This window comes from Pangasianodon hypophthalmus, chromosome 8 (genome assembly GCF_027358585.1).
Source record: "Pangasianodon hypophthalmus isolate fPanHyp1 chromosome 8, fPanHyp1.pri, whole genome shotgun sequence".
Taxonomy (NCBI): Eukaryota; Metazoa; Chordata; class Actinopteri; order Siluriformes; family Pangasiidae; genus Pangasianodon; species Pangasianodon hypophthalmus.
In genome coordinates, this window is record NC_069717.1 from 20,495,021 (window position 1) to 20,521,422 (window position 26,402).

The 26,402-nt window shown below is 37.4% G+C and overlaps 1 protein-coding gene across 3 annotated transcripts in view; it reads right to left on the reverse strand.

The window, feature by feature from the left end:
• cacna2d3a (calcium channel, voltage-dependent, alpha 2/delta subunit 3a) overlaps positions 1–26,402 on the reverse strand; it is a 196,633-nt gene that overhangs the window by 63,556 nt on the left and 106,675 nt on the right. For 2 of the 3 annotated variants that reach the window (XM_026925413.3, XM_053236171.1), the window contains exons 12-17: positions 13,601–13,679; positions 10,776–10,909; positions 9,766–9,783; positions 5,816–5,887; positions 4,914–4,994; positions 3,668–3,742 (exon numbers count right to left, since the gene is read on the reverse strand). In XM_026925413.3, the coding sequence (XP_026781214.2) occupies positions 3,668–3,742; positions 4,914–4,994; positions 5,816–5,887; positions 9,766–9,783; positions 10,776–10,909; positions 13,601–13,679 (459 nt within the window). The remainder of the gene's footprint in view (positions 1–3,667; positions 3,743–4,913; positions 4,995–5,815; positions 5,888–9,765; positions 9,784–10,775; positions 10,910–13,600; positions 13,680–26,402) is intronic. The other variant, XM_053236172.1, reaches the window with a different exon arrangement.

Genomic DNA, 26,402 nt, shown 5'->3' on the forward strand with positions numbered 1-26,402 from the left:
CCATTTCATCTTTAGACAACCGTTCACAAATTGTTATATATTACTTAATCTAAATGAGCCAAGCTATTGACACCACTTTTATTTTATTGCACTCCCTAACTAGAGCATATTTTAGCTAATAAAAGGAAATATTTATGTGGTGGGCAGCAGAATGTGCAGTAGATGTGGCAGTCAGGAAGAAAGGAATGCCTGGGGTTCATTTTGAGAAGTATAGAGGGCCCTCTAGTGAAAGTAAGTAGTACAGCAGGTGAGTGCAATCTAGTGTTGCAGTACTGGCATCCAGAATAAAGGGCAAATTTTATAAATGTACGTGGACATATTGTTACTGGTGAGAGATCTCACAAAATTTGGGCATAATCTGTGTATTTCCCAGCGATGGACTTTTTTATGTCCAGAGTCCACAGTTTGAGAATTTCTATGCTCTAGCATGCCTGATATAATGCAGCATTAAGAGAGACAGGGGACTACATCTGGACAACACTTAATAAGCCAGAAACACTTGCATAAACAATTAGAATCTTTCAAAATACATAACTAACAATTCACTGTCAGGTTTAGCTGACCTGAAACTACATTTTTACTTGCATTTTTATGAGGTTGTGCTCTGGTATCCTCAAATCATTTTAGAGCCGAAAAGAAATCATTGAATATTATGAAAAAGTAACGTGTATCATTTGTACACTGGATTTGTACTGGATTTGATTTGTTCATTATCTGTAATAATGTAGTCAATTATCAAGGGACATGAATGCTCATTGGGAACACTACAAATGACTGACACCCCAAATATTTCACAGTATGGTAGATACAGAACAATGGAATTCATGGCTTAGTTTTGGAAGATAGAAATCAGCGAACTGGGCTTGACCCAAGACGAACAAGAACTGACTAGATTTCTGGCTGTATTGATGGCAGGTGTTCTACTGTGGCTGTATTTATTGACAATCTTATGAAATAGCCAATTAAATGCACCTCGGTACTATAGTGTATTAAAGACTTTATTGAATTAAAAGTGGCATTTTAAACTCTTCCATTTTTAGACCCTAATTCTAGATAAATGTTTGAGTTTTTACAGTTTTACACAAGCAAATCTGTAAGTGGGAAAAACAATGTCATTTCATCAACAATGTCACCAATCAGCCACTGGAGTAATTGTTTTTCAGCATGTGACTTTGGATTAACCTTATAAAGAAATTTCTCCCTCAAAAACATTTACTATGTAGGCTTCATCAATTCCGAATGGATCTCACTGGCTATCTGCCTTTACAAACTACCTCGTTCTGCTCCTCTCTCTTTTGCTAATATTTTCCCCCTCACATTGTGTCTATACCTCTCTCATGGACAGGCACTGCTAATCAATAGCCATGGATGAAGAAAGAGCAAACTGGCACCTGTGAGCATTCCCGAGATGTCCTGTTAGAAGAAACGCAACTGGGTTTCTGTCTCAATTTTTCTTGCTCTGCTTTCCTCTCTTGCTTCTTTGCAACCACTGCCACTCAGGCACCTGTGTGTATCTGGCTTGGTGTGTGCGTGCATGTTTGTGTGTGTGAGCAGCAATGTCTGTAACTCTGCATGATGGAATTTGTGATTTTAAACCCCCCACTACCCCCTCCCCCCACCCCCAAAATGTTTTTTGGTCATACAGTTCAGCTGAGGCCAGCTATCCCCAAAACCCCTCTTGCTTTGCCTTATCCGCTTTTAGCCCAGCTCTATAATTACGGTGCAATTAAACCTTGGCCTGAATACAGCTCTGTGAGATCCCCACACACAGCATAATAGATCCAATCACTACCATTCACAATCATCAACTCATGTATGTAATTCATTCACATACCTGATCCTCATAAAATCCCTTCAATGTGCCCCTTATTACAGTGCTCTTGATAGTGTAGTGGAATAACAATAAAGCTACTGCACTATATTTACAGATTGGAATTATAGTGCAATTGCTTTATTGTTGGCATGCAGGTTTTTCATAGCCCTTTAACATATTATTACAATATATAATTATTATGTTAAAGGGCTATGAAAAACCTGTATGCCAACTCAGGTCTTGGCTTGGTATGCCTTTCTCAAGGTGCTAAGCATTTACATTACATTTATGGCATTTGGCAGACGCCCTCATCCAGAGCAACTCACATTTATCTCATTTTTTATACAACTGAGCAGTTGAGGGTTAAGGGCCTTGCTCAAGGGCCCAGCAGTGGCAGCTTGGTGGCGCTGGGATTTGAATCCATGACCTTATGATCAGAAGTCCAATGTCTTAACCACTGAGCTACCACTGCGTCCACTGCCCTGTGCTTGCAAGCACACTCGCAACACAAGCTCTGGTTGCTTCAATGTCCTGGCTATTCAGTGTTGGAATAAACCTTCCCCCCTAAACTCAAAACAAATCTTGTTTCTGTATCCCTTTTGAAATGGTCAGTACCTAGGATATGGTTTTATTTTTTGTGCACTTATTTTGTACTGATTTTCTTCTGTATTACTTTTTTTTTTTACTTATTTGTATTAATGTATAAAAGTTTCCTTTTTGCTACTTGCAATCTTTTGAATTACTTCTTAGTTTGAAAATTTTGTTATGGACTAGCCTACTCTTACACTTGTACAAACCAATCATAGTCTCTAGGTTTTCAGAATGAGTCCTTCCAGATTCTCTAGGTGCTTTCAGATGACTGCATGGTTTCTACGTTGCTCTGGATAAGAGCATCTACTAAATGGTTGTTGTTAATGTGAATAAAAGATCTTGTGTTTATAATTAAGAGATTACTGTAAATTGAGGAAGTAGTTAACCTGCCACATGACATTCAAAAAGGCCAAACACACCACTACCCTTCATGTGTACATTCACAGTGGCTAATTCAATTATATTCAATATTTAAAGGTTATTAGGGGTCCAAGCACCAAAGGTGGTAGGACCGTATTGTTTTTTTTCTTGAGGTTTTCTTACTCTTATTTTTCTCCCCTAAAAAAAATTGTTTAGATCAAACTGAGATGTGAAATTTCTTCAGCAGGCAGTACTCCCTCCCACAAGATAGGCCCATCGGCCTAATGGTGAGAGACAGGAGAAAGACCTAGACACAAAATTCAGAAAATTGCTGTTAAACTACTCAAGAGAGTATAAACCTCAATAATTATCAAAAAGATGTTGAGATTTATAAGCAATTATTGAAAGTTGTTTAGTGAAAGGTTCTGAAGAAAATGGTAAGTATGTTCATCTGTTGTGTCTTTATCCTGGAAGCGATATTTGTGAAGAGTGCTTGGATACTGCAGATTGCCACTTGGGGCTATAGCTACTTTGTTTGTAACTGCCCTTTAAACAGCATGAGTCAAGACACATGAAAACTTGAAAGCATAAAGAAAAGCCTGGAATCTGCATGTTGGTGGTCCAGTGGTTTATGGGAATTGCAATGATGATGTTAATGGTCCACATTTAATTTATATCCCCAACCAATTTAGTTACCACATTAAAATCTCCCTGAAAATATTTTTTTTTGCTCCCACTTGTGTTTTAAATGCAATGTTATTAGGTACACCAAATCTAGTGGAAATAAATGCAAAAAATCGCAGTGAAAATACTGAGATCGTGTGCAGTGTACTCACACACACACACACACACACACACACAGAGGGAGAGAGTTGGAAACTATAACAGAAGATTTCTCATTACCAGAGGGCGCAGGTCTGGATGGGTCAAGATGTAGCCATTATTGGTAATAGCAAACGCATAGCCATGGATGCCCAGCTGTGAATTCACACATCCACACACAAATACACACAGAGACACAAATCCAGTGAACACAATCAGGGGTATTTTAACATTTCATAATCAGCTATACATGAGTCCTGTTCTGTTCTTCGCTTTCTGTTCATTCCTCTTATCTTTTTAATATCAAAGCCCAATCAAGCTCTGTGCAATTTCCTGCTCCTTCTGCTACTCCCCAAATCATGATTTCCCACATCTGCTCGTCAGTGGTTCCCCCACACAAAGACACACAAATAGAGACAATCAGATAGACACATAAACACACACACACACACAGAGAGAGAGAGAGAGTACATGTCTCTCCTGACACACTGGTGAATGGCATGACCCCCCAAAAATAATATGCTTTCAAATGCCAGGAAATTTTTAAAGCTAAACCCACTAATTTTCTCTTGAAGATATGTCCATAAATTAACTTCTCCATTCCTGCTACTTAAAAGGGAATGGTGCAAAACAGTCATTGCGGCAATTTTCCTGCCATTCTTCGTCTGAAAGTGAAAAAGGTTGGAACAATCACTGGAGGGAGATGTAGAGATTTAAAAAAAGGACATGGTGCTTAGCATATCTTTATGTGTTCTAGATAATAATCAGTGAGTCTGCACACAGAAGACCACCATCTACTATGAATGAAGAAGGAAAAAAAAACATGAATACTACACAAATAATACAGGGGGGTCCAGCACTCCAAGAACACCATTTTCCAAAAACTTCAACATTATGTCACTCAACTGACAATCAGTATTTATGAATACATTATTTAAAATTGAGGCAAATCCGCTTATAACTGTGTCGTATACTGTATGAAATACCCTATATATTTATCTGTAGTTCACACATCCAATATGTATTTACATAATAACACATACAGTATACTCCTAGCCCACACTGTTAATTATTGTTGGGGGATCTCGCAAAAATGATCATTTGAGAGCTCAGTATTGATTTTTCATAGATAAAAAAATAAAATTTAAAAATACTAAATTAATCATTTGAAAGGGTCTTAAAAAATAAAAATCCTTTTAAGATGCTCTACGGACACTATATTTAAAACTCAGTAAGATGACTGGTACTGTAGCATACTGAACTACAATGTACAACTACATAAACACAAACTTAATGCACATATGTCATTTTGACTCCGTCTTTGTACCTTGTACTTGGGGATAGTCTTTAAGAGCTCAGACACTGGAACATCTGTGCCAACCACACCAAGCAGAATTCCCTTATTCTTCTAAGACAGAAGCAGAAAGAATTCAGACACATCACAAATACTCAAACATATTGATATAAAGTCGAGATCAATTGCATGATACAGTATGTAATAGCATTTCCAATGTTAAATGGTGTTAAATGATTGCTCAGTAGTAATGGACTGATACAGACCAATATAAAACTGTTCCAGTTTTTCCTCTTTGTGTGAAAATTTTAGATTTGTTTACTACATAAGTAAGTAGTGGTGGAACAGTATTATAGGGATGGTAGTTAGCTTCATGTGAGATACAGAAACTGACTTGAAAATTTTGGAACACACCAGATCAGTTAAAAATAAGTTAGAAGTAAAGGGCATTAAGTGTTAATCTGACACCTTTAACCTTGAAACACTGACGAAAAAGTTTTAAAGGATGCCTTGGGGCTGTGAATTAAATTGACTGGAAAAAAAATGTAAATATATTTCAACTATTTCAACTATTGTTCATCACATGTACTGTGATGTACTGTTGTTGAATATCACGGCCAGGATGGAAGTGCTGTAATCAATTCTAACTGCATACCTACACCAGACACTGGAGCCTGCTGAAGCGTAGGTTAAATATTGTCCAGGAAAATGTGTCAATAGACTCATGTGTCAATGTCATTACTATTTTTTCAAAAACTGACCTAAACAAATTTTTCTTAAATTTTCTCTGCAACAAGCTTGGTTGTTACAAAATGCTTTTCGACTGATATATACATTTGTACTAAGGAGATTCCACCTAAGAAGTTCCAGACAAAGCAAACAGGACAGGTTAAGTCTGTATCAAAATGTTGCTGCATTATTTATTTAGTACTCACAGTCTCATTCTTGGTGCTGAATACAGGCATAGCCACTGTGGTCATCAGTACAGGCCCCTGATTGTCCTCCAACTAAAGAAGAGCAAGAGAAACCGGAAATACATAAAAATGTCTGTGGAATCTACAGTGGAAGTGGAAAGTGGAAGCACATAATGTATACATATGGCTATAGGTATTAAGGTGGACAAAAAGAGTGGATTTAAATCACTATAAAAAAAGATATATTAAATGTCCCCATTAATTTTTGCAGAATTAGGTGCACACTGACCAAAGACTGGAAAAATGCCAATATAGACCATATGGTACAAAATAAACAAATGCTCTTTACAAAACATTAAATTTGAAGTTTTTATAATCAACAAGTCAATGTAAAGTTTTTATAATCAGACCATCTCAGGTGTGACACCAAATATAAACAGGGGATCAATAGTGATGCTTTATTGGGGCTATTAGGAAACCAGCCTTCCCAAAATAGCACAGTAACAGTAACTGCTCTGGATCATGACTGGATCAATAAAAACAATACAGAATGGACCAGCACTAATGATTAGAAAACAGCAGCAGCCCAGTTAAACATAGAGATTATGTGACTGGCTTTATCACTGATGCCCTGAAATGGTCATTTTGATATACTATATAAAAGAAATACACACAAAGGGTCTTTAATGTGACGGCCCAAAAACTGTATAAGTGTCTTACTATACCTTCTACTTTTTAGTGTGCTTATCTGTGCATTCATGTTGGACAAAGCCATAGTGAGTTAAAACGTCACAGGCAAAGTTCTTCACAAGGAAGCAGGGGATATTGAATGGGGAGAAAGTGTATGCTTGTTGAGAAACACCTATGGAGCCATAATTCAATACACTGGTGTGGTCTCAGATGTGAACAAGGCACAGCTGCTAGAGACTCTGGGTAATTAGTGTGTAATGGCTGATGCAGGTTCAGAAAAGAGACTCATTACATTATGATAGAAATGAGAGCCTGGCTCTTTCTCAGTTTAACACACACATGTAAGCACAGACAAAAACACAATCTAACTGCAAAACTAAAATAACAAGGGTTAACTGACTTTGTAGGTCAGTGACCTCTAGTAGGTCAGAGTCACATAAATGTAATAATATCACATGGCTTGTCAATTGAGGTTAATTGGACAATTAAACAGGGGATGCTCTGGAGTGACCTACCAGTTGGTGGTAACATCAACAGGATATCCTGCTGTATAACTCTGTTACATTGTAAAGGTTTTGATCCGTACACTGTATTAGGCTTATGTGATATAACAATACTGGTAACACTTTCTATGAAGCCCATGCTCGTAATGAATTATAGCCCCATTTACAATTATTTATAAGCAAGTATTACTGTTTTATAAATACATTTATAAAGACACATCAATACCTATATTTCATTATAATAACAGTTAGAGTTACATTTATATTATTGTTATAATTACTTATAAGTGATGCACTTGCTTTTTCAATCAATATATATAATTGTCGTAAGTATAAGTGTAAAAGTAACCAGTAAATATTTGAATCAATATCTAAACACCAATAATAATACAACCAGAATGTTCATCTGCATGCAAAATGGGGGAACATGGTACTCAAACTGCTGCCATAACTCCTGGCTGCAGTGCAACTGAACAAATGTCATTTTTTGGCCTTTTTATAATGGTAATATTTTCTGATAAACCAAGTCCAAAGGTGAAGAGAGTCTGTACGTCTTTAAAGGGCACACACAATCCTGAAGCACTCTTTTTAGGGTGAGGTTAAAGTAAGTGGAGTTTATAGGCACATGGCCAAAAAGGACAAGGAGATGAGAGCTGAGCTCTTTTATATACACCTACAGCTGCTGTATAGGGAGGTTGGCCCTGTTTCCTTCCAATGGCAGAATATGGGTCTCCATGATAAATGGAGTTTTGGTGACCGTAACAACCTTAGCTCCTATGATGAAGCAGTTAATAATGGATGAGGTAAGAGGTGAGGCCAAGGAGTTACTCTACAAGATGAATGCATATACTGTACTGCATGTATAATAGAGGTATGTAGGAGGGGGTGGGGAAGACAAAGCAGAATAATACATATCAAGCCATTTCCAGAAGTAGTAGATCACATCAAGAATAAAAATAAACATTACCCCCAATTATTAAAAATTGAAACAATTGAAAAAAATGCATAGATGAAAGTAAGGAAGACAAGAAAAAACCCAAAGCTCATCGTCTTTTGGGATTGTCAAGTTTCATGTTTTGGGGTTGGTCAAGATTTTGGGAAGTGTTGAATGAAAGAACCACCTCGTTAAAGCAACCTACATATGAACTGCTCCAAGCAAAGTTCACAAAAGGATATGCATACAAGCAAAAGTCAGCAATACTCACTCTTAATTTTGGTGGTGGATAACTGATGCCTAAATGTTATTTTGAAGCTGGCCAGTTATGACTAGGCCATTGATGGAACTTTTAACAAGATAATGGGCATTTTAGTCTCTGGATTTGGACCCTATTAACCCCTAACTTGTGGTCTCAGCTGAAGAGTTCAATTTACAATGTGCAGACCTAAGAATATAAAGGAGCTTGAAATGTTAGAGAGAGAGACAGTGATGTTGTTCTCTCATTACAGAAAAGATTTCAACAATATTAATTGCTTTTAAGATGCTTTTCTGCTCACCACGGTTGTAAAGAGTGATCATTTGAGTTACTATTGAGTTACTGCTTGGGAGTTGTAATGCCATTTATCTTCATATCTATTAAAGACTTACACCTCATTATTGTTTTTACAGCTTTTAGTAAACAATACCAAAGAAGCCACCCAATCTTTCCAAGTTGTGGCAATGTGACAGATTAGTATATTATTATACAGGGTGCTATCATATCCAACCTCTTTCTTTTTCCACTTCTGCTACATACTCAAACATCATCAGCATCAGCACTCTCCACATACTCACACCCATCTGCCTGTTTTTTTTTTTAGTCTCTGAACTATCCAAAGTCAGTTTATCCTGGCCAGTGGAAGAACAAAACTAAATAAGCCATAGGATGATGGATGGAGGCAGTGAGCTGCGGTCGGGATTCAGAAGCTCTGTGAGAGCTTAGAGGACGTTCTGCCCTGCCAGCCTCCATTCAAGTGGAACCACAACTACAACAGCCATTAATCACAGCCTGAGGCAAACTCTTAACAACTCGTAGTGTGTGATAGTGTCTGATTCATAATCTTGCGTCTGATTCTGAACTACAAGCCTGATAAAAGTAGATTAGTCAGAGGGTTAGCAGAAGGCGTGCTTTGTGAATTAGGTTTTTGAGCAAGAGATCACGACCTCTACGACTTGAAACACATCAGACTCATATGATAAACCTTGATTTTCAGATCCTGTTTCAGCTAAGGAAACATAAAGATGTAGCTTAGGGTGGAGGCCAATTACTAAGTAAGTGGGACAACCTGGCTTATGTTTGACAGCCTGATAAACAATGTTTACCAATAATTATAGTTATAGTTATATCATTATAGTTATTCTGTAATTATAATAACATTGTTTTAAATTTCTCTCTCTTTCTTACTCGCATACACACACAATGTCTCACATTAAAGTGTATACAATACTGACATACAGTAATTTATAACAGAAAACTGTGTCAATCTTATGACTGCAGTACAACTTTATATCTCAAGAACATATAAAACAAATGTAGACATGCATATATGATGAGGCACAACAGTTACAGAAGCCACATACATGGGTGGTGAGCAAGATGTTCAAGATATTCATTAACACGCAAAGCAAAGGCCAGCCATAAAAGAAACCACAAATGGCTACAATCACATTTCACAACACACAAGTTAATGAACGTGTTCTGTCAAAACACATTTTCAGCCCAAGTCTCAGCTGTAAGCTAAAACACTGATGAGTATGCTCACACTTAAATTCATGGTGATGACTTTGGATTATAATATTACCTTTTGAGCCTGAGGAAGCTATAATAAAGTATTTACATAAGAAAACAGAAAAAAATCACAAATAATAATGGTAAGTTTTTTAAGTTAATGTTAATCATTATCAGTGTTTTGATTGATCAGTATTTAGTAAGCTGTGGATAATCCAGGCAAATCTGTAAATGTTCATATACTGTAGAAATAATATGTGCAATCTGTTTTGCATATTGTACAGTAGTGGAAAGAAAAAACATATTTTCCACACATACAATATTCCATAATAAGCCCATAAAAACTACTGGATTCACAAAAGATCCATCAGTCTTGCGTGCAATTTGCAATCTTGTAATCTGAAATATTACTGTGAATTCAAGCAATGTATTTTTTGCACCTTTTGAAATATTGTCAATCAAATGGTCATTTCTCATTACCTGCACAGAAAGCAGTCTGGTTGTGAGAATATACCTTAGGCCTCATTCATCCGTTCATTAATTGATTTGGTGAAATCTGATATACATAAATGTGGAGGTATGTCACGTCGAGTGTACTGTTTAGAGATTAATAAAGCAAAGTCTACCAAGAATTCACAGAAAGACTCCAAATTCACTGCACTTTTGTGCATCTTGGGTCACTCCATGCTGATTTAAAACACAGCTTCATCATAGACTCACTCTACATTTGTCTGCATAAATCTGCATAAAGGTTTTACTCCTTTTTTTTGTAGTTTACAATAACCTTCCCATGCAGATGGGATAATGAAGAACAAAAGATAAAGTGCACGACACCCTACAAGCACACCCTAGCCTACATCAATGCTTTGTTCAAAGTGAGTTTACATGCTGTCTTATATATAAATCTTTAAGTACCACCAGTATGGCATATTAAAAATTCTTCACTGGGTCATTTCCAATATTACTTTAAAAGCTCCTGTTACTGTAAGAGTAACTCTTATGTATGTACATGTGTGTGGCTGCAATATTCGTTCTGGTATTGCTGGTATTAAAGCCACATGTCGTACAAGTGACGCTACTTACTGTGTTATCGATGTAAGCCTCAGTCCAAACTACATCATGTTCCTGATCGATCACCTTTGGTCTGCTCAGCACATGCAGGTACTCCATCACATTTTCCTGAACATCAGCTAATGTAGATATCTGGGTGAAATAACCTGAGATTGAAAAACAGCAATAATGATTAATAACCAAAATAATAATGAACAAAATGTACCATTATTTCCTGAATTATATTTGCCAACCTGTCCGGTTACTATCATCAACCAGCCTATAAAATCTTTTAAACAATATGTCAACAGTTTACTGCTGTTGATATTTAGGAGAGCTATACACATTCTATTCAGCATCAGCTTGTCTATACTTTCATTCACTGTATTTGGATCGTCGAGTTAATAGCGTTTGATGTTTAATAGACAATCTATGAGTGACTCTTCCCACCCCAAAAGTTGATTATCTTCCAACAGAATGTTTTCCATGTCCCAAAGAAATTCAGACCATAGCAATTTACCAGTGCTACTTTTGCCATTTCATATTTATTATTTATTAAATAATGATGTCTGTTTATAGTTACAGTTAATGTTGTGGGACATCTGTGTAACAGCTTATTTCCTGTTACCACTTACTTTATAACAGCAATAAAGTCGTTTTTGAAGTTCTTGAAGTTAACAAAACACAAAAATCTTGTCGTGTTACTGAGAAACTGCAAAGTCCTCCATAATGAAAACTCCAGAAGGCTTAAATTTACAGCTTTACTTTGACTCCTTCCAGAATGCTAAATTAATGTCTCCTCACTCCTTTACCATATCAGAATTACACACTTAAAAAAAAAACGTGGAGCATCTGGCGTAAAAAAACATTGAGCATCTGCTGTACACGTCCCTGTATAAGTCGTTAATATAGAAACTGTAATGTATTAGAATATTAGCTGTATGAGTAGCGCTGTCATAGAAAATGAATCACCCTCTGACCAATCAGATTAGAGAACTCAGTGCTGTGGTCTAATGGATAAGAGCTACAAAAATAAGACACTTTAAACTACTAATAATTCCTAGAATAGTCTGGTATCTTTCGGTTTGTATTACACTTATACAAAGTGAAGGTTTCCAAAGGGATATACCTGAATTTAATTAAAGCTACACAAAATGAATTTTAATGCATTGCTTATGTAACAGCAGTCATTGTAATGGAAATGTTAAAGGTAGTCCTCATGTGTCTGTTGTATAACTCGCTGTATCTATAGTGCTGAGGTCAGACAAAAGGGACATACAACAAAAAAAGTGAAAGTAGATCAGAGAAATAGTTCCTAGTGATCCATTTTCCATACAAGGTCCTCCCTGTCCAGAACCCATCCGAGTGGAAATGCAGTGACACAATGGCATCAGAGAGAAGCATTGAAGAGGAAAATCAGGGCAAGGGGAAATGGATTTCCAAGGTTGCTGTGATGTGAAACATTTCATATGCATCCAGACAAAGGAAAAGCCAAGACTCTAACATGTACACATACCCACACAATGACTTGCCTAGCTATACAGACAGTGATGACATGTAGATACATGCATTTTAAGCATACTGACAAAAACTTTTCTTAAATGAGCAGCTGCCAAATTTGCCTTGGCTTTGAACATAACTATATGTTTGATATTGACCACAAATGGACATAGACATGAATTATTTAATAAACATAAACCATTTTATCCATCTGTATTTTTATGCATTTTGTATTTTATTACATTTTGTCCAGAGCCTATTGTCTATACACATTATTTCGCAGCCAGCATGAAGAACAACACACGTTTCAGGACACAAATCAGAATATTCAAACTGCCTTGTTAACTCTACACTCTGGTGTTAGCTGTTTTATGGTTTATGGATATAGTGTGATGTTTCCTATATTCTTGGTCAGCCACTATTCTCAAGGCCAAACCTTACTTCCAATATTATTGCTTTCAATATTACAAACACTCAATCCGCTACCACTGGCAATTGGAGGAAACCTACTTGTAGTCTAATCACAATATGTCAGATGTTATAACAGTAAAAAACTATTTTGAAGTTATCATCAGAGATGGTCAGGCTGATCTTGTGATTGCGTGAAATGATATGCTGAGCAATGTACAAAAAAGGCAGATGGCCAGCCGCCTGCCAATGCCAGAGAAATGCCCTGCAGCACACTGTCTTAAACCTTTTATTCTGCTCACATCTTTTCGTGAAATTGTATGTCCAACTGGCCCAAGACATTTTTAGTACAGTTTTAAATATACTTCTTTTAACACATACAGCAAAAAATATACTGTACATTAGCACCATATACTATATTTTAATATTTCTGATAATGAGCTTATCATAAACGAATGATATTAGAAATAAATAGCTGAAATTTGCGAATTATCTGACAATGAACTGTAATAAGACAAGTTTGAAATAAGTAAAAATGTCTAGGAATATATAATATAATAATATAATCTCATAATTGATAATAATTGCAGTGTTTGTTTTTTCTTTGGAATATAAACGTTAAGTACACATATATCTGAGTAGGTGCTCAGATATACACAGACTCATTTGCTGACTGCAGGGAACACAAATACGAGGTTACACTACACAAGTATGCACTATTTTAGCACTCACCCTTTACTATTCTGCCTCATCTCTACCCTTTGCTATTTTTTTGCTGCCTTTCAGCCACCGTGAGGAAGATCACAATCACCAAACATATGAACATCTGACTGACAAGTCATTTATTTACACTCAGTCTTCCCATTTACCCTGCTCTCAGTGCTCATTAAACAGCCTGTCTAAATCTTTGCAGAGTGGCATGATGGGAAGGGAAATTGAGGAAGCCAAACCTTTGTTAGTGCAGGCCATCCATTTGAGATTATCAGCGAAGGCAGACTCCCGTCCAATTAGGTAAGGGAATATACGGACCTGTGAAGAGGAAGGCAGATATTAGCCGTCAGTCATTTTTAATCGCCCGAGATAGCCCCAAAGACTGCTTGCTCAAAAGCTGATATCTGCAGTCATTAGTTTGCTTTTCATATTAGGATTATCTCTTAGCATTAATAGGATGGTAGCCAACTAAACCACTAGAACATTCTTTCTAATGCACTTATCTGTAAACAAATGAGGTAATAAACTTACAGTAATTGCAATATTTAAATATTAAGTGTAATAAAATATTCTTCTGTTCCAAGGAAAAGAAAACAGGAAACAGAAACTAGGTTTTATATATATATTTTTATATATATATATATATATATATATATATATATATATATATATATATATATATACACATAAATGTGTGTGTGTTATGGGCTCAGTGCATGGTGTGGGCAGAGGCACAGTGTAGGGCACGTTTGTCCCAAAAGGACAAGATATCATTAAGGGAACCAAGTGTGAGTGTGGGGCAGATGAGGAAGTGCACACTAGCCTCCAAACAGCTCAACAAAAACCAAGCACCTTAGCTGAGACGCAAACCAAGTAGTTTTTGGAATATCACTCCGTACTGGTACCTTAATCTTTCCTTAATCTGTGTTCCCTTTAATTCTGAGCTCCTCTTCTTTCTTTTCCTTAATGTTTCCTCTTTAATTCTGAGTTCCTTTTTTTTCTTTTCCTTAATGTTTTCTCTTTAATCCTATATTCCTTTTTTTTTCCTTTCTTTAATGTTTTCTCTTTAATTCTGAGATCCTTATCTTTACTTGCACGAGGGCTTCGCATAGCAGCCGGTGCTGGGTCTGTGATAAAAGCCCATGTGGGTGGCCGTGGATTTGCCTAAGAGGGCAATCCCAGCATTGTGATACCTTCCCGTCAAGGAATGGCTCCCGACGTTCCCAGACCAGCTGCACGGTTCCTACAGAATTCCCGGATGTGCGCTGGGTCAAAGATGTGTCGAGCCTGGACCCAAGAGCGATCCAAATTATGCACATGGGTGCAATCTGTGGTCAGGCCCTGAATGCTGGGGGAGGACAGTGCCAACTCCTATATCCAAGGCATCAAACCCCACTATGAATTGAGCCTATGCAGAACCAGAGCTGATTTCAACCTTCCCTTCAAGGTTTCAAACATTTGCTGCACTTACCTTGTCCACTTAAACCCAGCTGGGGTCTTTTTGGTCAGCCCATTGAGAGGAGCTGCCAGGCTGTTAAATTTCTTAATAAAGTGCTGGCAGAAATTGGCAAACACCAGGAAGCACTGTACCAGTCAGACAGAGGTGGGTTGTGGCCACTCCGTAACCTCTTTTATCTTGACCGGGTCCATACTAAGACTCCCTTGGGACACAAAAAAGCCCAAGAAAGCTATCATGGTGACATGGAATTACGATTTCTTGAGCTTTACATAGAGATGGGTCTGCAGGAGGAACTGAAGGACCTGGCACACATGAACAATAGTTCCCTCCAGCGAGCTACTAAAAATCAAAATGTCATCTAAATGGACAAAGGTGTAACGGTTCAGGCTCTCCCAGAGGACCTCACTGATGAACTGCTGGAAGACCGCAGGGGCATTCATCAGGCCAAAGGGCATCACCAAATATTCATAGTGCCTTGACGGCGTGATGCAATCGGTCTTCCAGTCATCCCCTTCTCTGACATAAATCAGATTGTACACCCTGCATAAATCCAATTTTGAAAAATTGTTCGCTTACCACAGGCACTTAAATGGGAAATTCATCAAAGGCAGGGGGTGTGTGTCCTTCTGACAAGTCTACCAGGTCCGATGTAGTCGGAGCTGGTTTGAGGATACGTTTGAGGCAGCTCTGGGAGCGTTGGGAGCCCCAGACAGAAATAGACCTGGTAGACCGGTCAATACATGGGTTATGTTCCTGAAGCCAAGGAAATCCCAGCACCAGTCACAGCTCAGGAACCCGGGTCACGTAAAAGTATAAGTGTTCTGTGTGGTGGTCTAACTGGAGTTATGGCTATGGGTCCTGACCCTAATGATCGTCCGTAAGGTGCAAGGACCAGAATTGGATGGGGAAGTTGGTCCAATGGCAACCCCAGTCGCTTCACTAAGGTCTCATCAACAAAAATGCCAGCCGCTCCAGAGTTTATAAAGGCCTCCAGATTAGTTTTTTTTGACTAATTGCAACTGTGACAGGAATGAAAAGGCCAGACATGTGAGGGACAGAGCCTGGGGCCATACGTCATTCATACTTTTTCATACTTAATTTATACTATATATATTTTCAGATAGCCTTTAAGAATGCCTTTGACGAAAGAAGAGCATATTGAAATCATACTCATGGCTGGATCGGGAAGCTGTCGCAAGGTTGGACTTTAATAGGAAACATGGCAAGCACATCACACACAACACTGTTGCCACACTTATTAACAAATTCAAAAAAGATTGGGAGTGTTGCAGACCAACCAAGAAGTGGACATCCACAAACATCCACTGACGAAGGCACAGCCGACACGGTGTTAGGCACATTGAAAGAAATGCTATAGAGCAAAGATGCCTTCAAAATAATGAAATTAAATGTTTCTACATAAAAAATACTATAAAGAGCAGTAAACAGTAATAAATGAAACAATGTCAATATTTGATTGTCCAGTTATTCTGGAGACTTTGACTGTCACACTTGCTTCTTATTTTTGCCTTATCAAAAGGTTGCACAGTCATGTCTACACTCTTTTATAGTGCATTCATTTTGCATTTCCTAGGCCCAATATGGCATACATGTGATTAGATTATGTTAGTCCTTTATTTTCCTAGTAACAATCTATTCTATTTTCAGACCTTACGTTATCAACCTTCGAAGATCCACAAAAATGAATCTGAGTTTGACACCCACACCTTCATATGTTTTCTTTTCGTTCACCCTAAAAATGGGAGTAAAATGATATTCAGCATCCACAAGTATTTACACAAGTGACACATTACAGTATGTGCATGGCCACATTAATAAAAATAGTTGAACTGTAAGACTGGCATACATTCTACTGGCTCTGCATAGCTGATATTAATAGTTCTCAATTTACAGTCAAGATGACCTGAGCCCAATCTTTAATGTTAATTAATGTTAACATTTTTCTTTTAAAGTTAAATGTAATGTGCAGGCTTAGGGTTATGAGGGTTGCCAAATTTGTGACCCCTCACTTCTGCTGACCTTATCACAAGAACTACAGTACAATCGGTCAGACACCAGTCTTCCCTGCTGATCTGGCTAACAAGGAATAAAGCCGTACAGAAACACACAAACGCTCACACACACTTTATCACTTATGCATAATGCATTATCGCCTCTAGCTCATTATTGTGCTAGTTAGTTATCTATATCTAAAAATGGGGTTTTATCTTATATTTAATTTGAAAGATAATGACTTAGCTTCAAAGTGAAGATTAACATAATTTACATATTTGACCCTAATTTAAAGGTCAGGACTTCCTTATTTATCCTATACTTTTATATGAGGTGACATATCTTACGCTTTCTTGAGTTATGGGATATAAGACTCGTACAATTAATTGAGCTCCTAAATAACTTAAAAATTTGCAGTTTTGGGGTCAAAAGATACTGTGAAAGATGCACATATACTGTGATTGTGCAAAAAAAATTAACATCACATTCATTATAGTCACTGGTGCTTAGTGTTTGGTGACAATTTTTTTTCACTACAAAAAAAATTTTTTGTAATCTTCTAGATTTAACTAGTAAGATACACATGAAGAAACCACAAGATCTATGCTAGAAAAAGGCAACTGTTACTAAAAAGATGGTAGACTGCACAAAAAACATACAAACAATATAAATTGTTAAAACTGTTATTATTCAATAACAATTTTAATTTAAAACTATAATAGTTAATTTAACATTGTAGATCTTATATCAGTTCTAATTCAGCAACAATGTATGTGTTAATTCAGTTTTTTTGTTGTTTGTTTTTTGTTTGTTTTGTTTTTTTGTTTTCTTTTGTTTTCTTCTGTTTTCTTTTGTTTTCTGTCTTTAATAAAAAAAAAAAGTTGAGTCTGGGCTCATTTAACTATCCAAGCCACAGAAATTAAACCTTGTGATGACCAACAACAAGATAGTGATCAGAGCCTAGAAGTTCCTCAGAGCCCTGAGAGATGGATGTACACATGAGTCTAGTGAGTCTAATGGTTGTTTGAGACTCACTGGAATCAGCTGGAATGCAGGACTAAGAAGTTATTAACGAAATTAGTTAGACTGTACGTTAGCTTAATGTTAGCTCCCTGCATATCTGGAGCATCCAACATGTGATCAACCACAAAGTACACTGAACTTTTAATATCATTCTTAGTCAATATCTGCAATTATTTGGCCCACAATATAATGAACTAATTATTTACACTCAAACAACACTTTTGCAGGCTTGCACACTGAAATCTTCTGCTCCACTCTTTTTGGGTCTGTACTGATTAGTAATAGTCTGGTCTGGTGTATTAGTAATAGAAATGTGGAAAAAGTGAATGTGAAGGCAGCACTAATATCAAAAATTACAACGCTAAAAGGTTTCAGCAGACAAATGGATCCACATTCAGACACACAAACATACACAAAAGCCTCCTGCAAGTGTGTGTGTGTGTGTATCTGTGTGTGTGACCTCCGTTACGAATCACTGACCCTTAGCCCCTCAGAGTTTTATATCCAGATGGGTTCTGTCTGCATCATTATGTCCTGTCCACGGGGAGGAGCTCACATGCACACACACCCACAAACATGCAAACACACACATACACACACACACTTATGCAGCAGCCAGGTGCTGTAGGACACACAGAAAAGTGCTTGGAATTCAAGTGAAAAGATGTTTAAAGAGGCTATTGTCAGACGAGAAATCTTAAAAAGGCATCCATACTAGAATGAAAGTTCAGTTAGGACTATCTGAGAAGAAGCCTTAACCCTCAACTGCTGAGCTATATAAAATGGGAAGTAAACCTCACACTACTACATGAGTCAGGAATTCGGACGACCCAAAAGTCTTCTAGGCTGGCATAAAGTGCAAACTGGTAGAAAATGGAAGGCGCAGGATGCAGTAGACCAGGCTGAGGCATAGCTATGGCAGAGAGCTCTGGTGTGGATGGTGGCATCCAGCCAAGTAGGGCTTGGTAGCTTTACAACAATCAGCTATGTCCCAAGCCCAGGGCAAGGACAGGGGCCAACTAGTCCAAGGGGAGTTGAGAGCTGGGGTTGAGGAGCAGTGCGCAAGCCAAATGATGAGGATGTGGCAACAAGGTGCATAGACGAGATGGGAACAGGCGTTAGATTAGAAAAGCTCCTGGTCCATGTTGTGGCAGGTCAAGCCTCTCCGTTCCTAACCCAGTCCATCTATTATGTCCTACCAAGTCCATCCAACCACGTCAGTCAGGGAAAGGTTAACTCACCAGCATGTCTTTTGTGCCTCATTGGAACACATTCTCAGCTGCTGCCCCAAAGCTCTGGGCAAAGGTCGCTATTGCTGGCAGCATGACCATACACTAAAGGCAATTGTTGACACCATCTGCAGCACCAGAGCTGAGTCCAAGTGCTCATAACCAGCAAGGGAGGCAATAGCCTTCATCAGAGCAGAGAAGAAGACCCAGCCCCAGCGGAAAGCAGCACCAGGGCTGTTTGGAAAAGCACATGACTAACAAATGAGCGTGGCTCTGGGGAGGCAGCTCTGATTCCCAGAAAACACACACCCTGAGACCAGACATTTCAAAATGGTTTAAGAAACATCAAAGCAGATGGTGATGCTGGAGCTTGCATTGCCCTGGGAGGAGAGTAGGGAGGAGGCCAATGAAAGAAAGCAACCCAAGTATGCACACTTGGTAGAAGAGTGCCACAGACAGGAATAGAGAGCACGGTGCAAGTCCACAGAGTTGGGCTGTTGAGGCTTTGCAGCTCAGTCCCTATGTAAGGCCTACAGCCTCCTGGGCATCACAGGTATGCACAAGAGGAAGGCCATCAGAACCACCACAGGGTCACCTGGGTGAGGGTGTCAGTGTGCTGGCTATGATAATACTTTCAAATTTTAGATAGGGGTGAGGTGTTGCCGGTGTCATACGGTAATGCATGTACAGTTCTGGAGGTATTAGGTAGACATATTTTTGTGGTCCATATGGTACTAGTGGCACTAAGCATGCGTTAATGGTGCCAGGGGGACTTGCCACAGCCTTAGTCACTCGGGAGGTCTGTATGACTCTTGTTGTGTTAGGCAGAAAGGTCTGAATGGCGTTAGGTGTAATGTGAGGAATTCATACAGAACCAGCAGCATTTAGCATACATTAGCGTCACCAGTGGGGCTTGCTATAGCCTTAGTCACTGGGCAGGCCTGTATGGTGCTGGGTGCATTATACAAGGCTGAAGGACAAGCAGGGTGGAACATTGCCTGGGTTTTGGTGTCTAAAGTTCAAATGACCCAAAACAATGATGTGTCCAAGTGTATCCCGAGAGGTATTTTAAAACTGACACCGTAAAACAATTATGAGACATGATTTTTGCTGATCTTAGCTAGCTAACTAGCTAGTGTTGGATATTGTCAGTTAGATGAGCATAAAGATGCATATTAACAGCATATTGTACATGATAATGTTGTGGTACTTGACTTACTTCTAAGACCAGCATGGTTTTTAGGAAATATGCTGTTAACAAAACATTATTTCTGTTTCAAATAAGTGATCGGTACGTGATAATACAGTTTATTTTTGTGAGTTGCTCTTTAAATAATAGATTTGAAGATTGGAAAAAAAGACCAGGTGACTTTTTTTTCCATGAGCCTGTGCCCAATGTAGCCTCAGATTCCTGTTACTGGCTGACAGGAGTGGAAACCGATGTGGTCTGGCTGTCTTCAAACAAAGACTAGAGACCTACGTCTTCACTAAGCACTACACTAGCATGACAATGTGTTTTTGATTTTTTTGATAGAGAATACAAAGCTCAAAAATACTTTCCTTAAATCGCTCAGGATAAGGATGCCTGGTAAATGCCAGAAATGTAAATGTCTTCTCCTGCTGTAGCTCACCATATTTGTAAAGAGCTGTTATTTGAGTTACTGTAGGCTTCCTGTAAGCTCAAAACAGTCTGGCCATTCTCCTCTGACCTCTCTCATCAACAAAGCATTTCCAGTCACAATAGATCTTTTTGCTTTTTTGCATCATTCCGATTGTTGTTTGTGTGAAAATCCCAGGAGATCAGCAGTTTCTGAAATACTCAAACCAGCCAGATCTGCGTGATATTATGCATTGCACTGCTGCCACATGATTGGCTATTGGATAATACATGAGCAATAAATGAGCAGTTGTACAGATGTAATTCCTAAAATAGCTGGTGAGTGTACATGGTGTTAAATAACAGCTATAATCTGGAATGCATCAGGGTAGAATTGCTGCCTAACATATCCTGGGTCCCTGGTCAATCCTGAGTTCAGGTTACTGTCTTTGTGAAGCTTTATTTATGTTGTCCTGGGTATGCGTTTCTTTCGGGTTCTCTTGTTTTCTCCCAGCTCCCAAAAAATGAGGACTGTCAATTGCCTCTAAGTGAATGTGAATGAGTAGGCTGTGGATCCACTTCAACCCTAACCAGGATAAAACAGTTACTGAAGATAAATGAATAAATAAATTGCTCCATGTTCACAGGACTTAATACTGTGTAAGCTTAATAAGGTGTAAGCTCATCCACATACGCTCAAAAATCAACAGACTTTTCACAATAACCTCAAAAGCAAAATATGCTGAACTCAAGTCATTAAAGTTACAAGCAATTTTCTGAGTAAAATCTTTCTTTCTTTCTTTCTTTCTTTCTTTCTTTCTTTCTTTCAGTCTGTCTCTCTCTCTCTCTCTCTCTCTCGATCTGTGGTGAATTTAATACATTCCTAGCAATCCTAAATAGAGTGAGCTGAGGCCTAAAGCCTTAAAGAGCCTTACAGAGCTGTCGAAAAAAAAAAGACAAAGAACCCATGACAACTATACAATCTTAAGCACCGCTGCCTACTTTTGTGAGGATCTATGCAATTATGGACTGATTTATCATGTCTCACATGGGCAGCATTAGAGACAATATAACATGTTCCACTGCAGAGATAATAAAAAGGAAAAAGCAGAAATCATAAATCTCAGAGATAATAATGTTGAGCAATTATAGTCCATATCAATTGTCTCACATTTAGTACTATTGTTATAATAACATTAAATGTGTACTTACTACAAAGAAGCACAAGATTAGGCTATACCTGACGATTTCAGCAGCACTGTTATCTAAAGAGATTCTTTTAAAACATACAAGTAATTAAAATAAATGCACTTTAAAAGAAAGGAAGATTGAGAATGGAAAAAGTCTTCACTGTGTATGGGTGTGTTTGCACAGAGCATGCTGGAAGTCTGTAATCATTAGCACAGACGGGCCATTAGCAGTGAGCTAGCGCAGATAATAGCCCACAGGTGTGATGGGAGGGGAAGGGTACAGGGCAGAAAGACAAAGAATGAAATCAATTATGAGACATTTCCTGACTTTTTTTAACCACTGAGTTTATAGAAATAACGGTTTAATTTTAATTAAATTCATAGGTATAGGTTAATTAATATGTAACTGTATATGAAAATACCAGGAGCAGCTTGTGAACATAGATTTTGGTGAGGCAGGATGACATTAATAACTACATACAATAGCCTCAAACAAAATAAAGTAGAGAGGGTTAGGACACTTGACTTATGCTATAGGATAGTGATTAGGGAATTTTTAGAGTAACTCCATAATAGGCAGCTGAGAGTCGACGAGACGTGCAAGAGCTTAAATTTAACTAACTAGATACACCAATTTTCACAAAATGTCAAACAATAAAATTAGGTGCCTAAGGTGCCTTAGGTGATCAAATTGAATATCTCTGATGTAACAGCACCACCTCACTGTTTAATTCGCCTTACTTTTAAAGAAATTTAATTTCTTGATCAAACAGATGAGCAATTTTTTTTCAATCACTGCTTTATTGAAATCAGACATTATAGTTTCATAAGCAATTGGTGTAATCATAATGGCTTCTGGTTGATGTTATTTGTACTCCGAAGACGCATTAACAACCTTGCTAGTTACGTAGCTAGCTAGATAACAGTGTATATTAAACAGTGTAGATCAGAGAAAGGACTGAAAACTATGGGGATGGCAGTGTTCATTTTGATAACTTAGAATCAAATGGATATTTTAAGAGGTAATATCATTAACCGCCCTGTCTGGAGCCCCTCCACCAATCATAAACAAAAGTTTCACTGAGAAAGCATGGGGCAGAGTGATTCCTGCTACAACGGGCCTCCGTTAGTATTTGTTGTAGTTTCCATTGTTTTACCGGTAGGTGCAATAATTACACTATTGAGCTAAATGCTAAGGGGAAAATTTACATCTTTCTTTAGAGTACAGCTTGCTAGCTAATAGCTTTCAAAAGGAAATTGGAAAAATGTCTGACCCCAAATGGTTAGTCCTGTTTCTCACAATAGCAGCTGGCAGCCAATAACGTAATTAAACAAACTAAGTGATGCATTCATTTGACTTCTGGGCGGTTAAACATGTCATCACAATGACTTTTTATGACATGGAGATAATCAGCTACAGTATGTTCTATGTGTGTTATGTTAAAGCATTTGGAGCTTTCATAAAATATTTCAGAAGGAGGATCAAGCCATAAATTTCAGGTATCACTTAATGTGAAATGTTTCTAATATCTATAGAAACAAGTATAAAATTAAAATGTATATAGGGGCATGGTGGCTTAGTGGTTAGCACTGTTGCCTCGCACTTCCTCCCCCAGTCCAAAGATATGCATTGTAGGCTGATTGGCATTTCCAAATTGTTCGTAGTGTATAAATGGATGTGTGAGTGTGCCCTGCGTGGCTGGCATCCCATCTGCCCCGAGATAGTTTCCAGGCTCCCCGTGATCCTGTTTAGGATAAGCAGTACAGAGAATGGATAAATATATATCCATCCATTCCCTCTCTCTCTCTCTCTCTATACATATATATATATATATATATATAAAACAGTCTCACAATACTAAAATGATAATGCCACAATCAGAAAGAAAAACTTATTGGAAAAAAAGGCAGCTTGTACAAATTAGCCTCCACTGGAAAAAAAAAAAAAAACTAAAAAACTAAAGCTGATAGACATGTATTTAGCTATGACATACTTCTACAATTCATCTATATCAGTGCATATACAGTATATGCAGTAGTTACGCTCCAGTTTTTTATGTAAGTAAAAGGGTATTAAAGAGTAAACACTTAAACACTAATGATTAACACTTAATATTAAATAAAGCTGATACAAAGCCTTAATAGCATTTCACACAATGCCCTTCATATGACATTCTTAAGTTCTTTATATACATTTTGCAGGACGTATTAATCTTTAATCTTTAGAGATCTTTAAAAGAGATATGTCCTCTAAATCTATTGCACAGCATCGCATCCCTGATATGAAATATCAAAGCATGATTCCTGCTGTTTTATTTTACACTTTGTTCCCAAAGGGACTATGCCCCTACATACACTTAAGTGTTCGAGCCAGTTCTTTTCAGACAGCTGCACACATTTACACAGACACACAGCCAGCAACAGACAGTGGAGTGATTTATGTATTCTAATGGAAAGCGCCAGAGGGGCCACTAAGAAACTGTTCCCTTATCCCTTCCTTACTATGGATAGTCTTATATGCTCACAGCAACAACTCCTGTATGCTATATATCTATTTCCTTTTACAGAAAGCAACTAAATGTTCATAATGTTATTTGTCATTAGCTACAATATTAACATTTCACTGCTCTAAAGGCTTTCTAATTCAAACAAAAATTGTGGCTTTTTGCCTGTTCAAATAAATAATCTATGTGATCAAATGCAAATCACCAAATGGTTAATTTATTGGATTAACCTGTTCAGAGAGAACATCTCAGCTGGATTTTACTGAACAGCCAAAAAAAAAAGTACTATGAAGAAAAGCCACTCAAAAGTTCTTGCATGAAATATATCTGTAGAAAAAAATTATATTCAGTATATTAATTTTGACAAAAGAGTATCAAAAGTGCTCTGACAAAACCATGTTTTAAAAAAAAAAAATTCACAAAGCCAAGAAATTTAGAGCTGACTAAAAGGTGTGCTGTTTGAAATGCATTTTAGATTCATGGCAAATTGTTATGTGTTAAAAAGAATAATCAAAAATGATTAAAAATGTTTAATAAAAACAGATAACATTTAACAAATAATTAATGCTTATGCCCACTTTTACTAATATTTTCAGTTATAAAACAATACATTCAGTTATTTTGACCTAGAAATACCTAGACAAAAAATGTTTTTTAAACAGGTTTTTATATATTTACTACTATATTTATATATATATTATATGTTTCCCACTATTATTTTCTTTTGTGTTCCTTACATGTTTCTATTTTTTGATACTTTTTATACTGAAAATTGAAAAGAAGATAAAACACCAGCCTTGTAAAGTCCATTTTACTGTATTACTAAATAAATTACAACTGATGATGGGTCACTGACTGGAAGATGTGTGCTTGCTATGTAGTAAATAGAACAGAATGTTTAGTGACTGCTGGATCGAGTATGACATGGATAATCGTAAGCTATTAGACAGAAGTTTAATTTTCTAGTGTCACCACCATCATTCCAGCTTCTATCCCGAAATCCCAGCAATCGTTCAAAAAAACTAAGATGCCAGCTTGCCAGGTCTGTGCAGAGAAGAGCGTTGCCATGGTGACAGCACCAAAGGTGCTGATGATAAATGCCTATTGTGAGAGTAGATGCCCTCCAACAGGGTCAGTAATGCCAACCTGTCTCAACCTACCATCCTTTTTTTTTTTTTTCAAATGAGAGAAATGTGAAACTCAAATAAGAGTCACAGAGGAGAGGTTCAAGAATACACAGATTCCCCAAGATTTCACACACGCAAAAACAGCTATTGAGATACAAATTCTAAAATATACACTCAGAATTAACCTTTCTGTAGAAAAAAAAGATGACAGGTGATAAATGGGGCAAGTTCAGTGCTTATCATAGTGTGTGCATTTATGTGATAAGCACAAAAGCACAAATACTTAATACAAACCTGCAAAAAATAATTGTTGCCATGATGCCAGTTATAATTTAGTGTATATTAGTAAAGTCAACGTGCAACATTAAGTTGGTTGCGAATCACTAAATAAACCCAGCAATTTAAACACATTCATTCAGAATCTTTTATGTATATGATGAGTGCAAGGTTTTCTGTAAATGCAAAAAAAAAAAAAAGAAATACAAACTAAAATACAATAACTGATTAGCATGTGATTATATCTTTGGATATATGGCATTATTTACTAAAACAACTGTCTTCAATCATTCTTTTATTTTACAGCGAGTCTGCGCCTAAGTCTACATACAGACTTATTAAAATATTTGCATTCCTCATACCCTTCATTTCACTAAACTCACTAAAGAATGATTATCCATCAATTCTGCCTTAATGTACTGTGATACAGCGATACTGATGTAGGCAGAGACATACATGCTCTGTTGAACTATTACAAAAAAAAACATCTCAGAGTCCCCTTTTCTGAATTTGGCTTTATCATATCACCTCCACAGGGATCTCACAATCATGAGCATCACGGAAGAATATGAACTATGGCATATCTCAGAAGAACAGTGACTCCATGACAGAAAGAGAAGAGG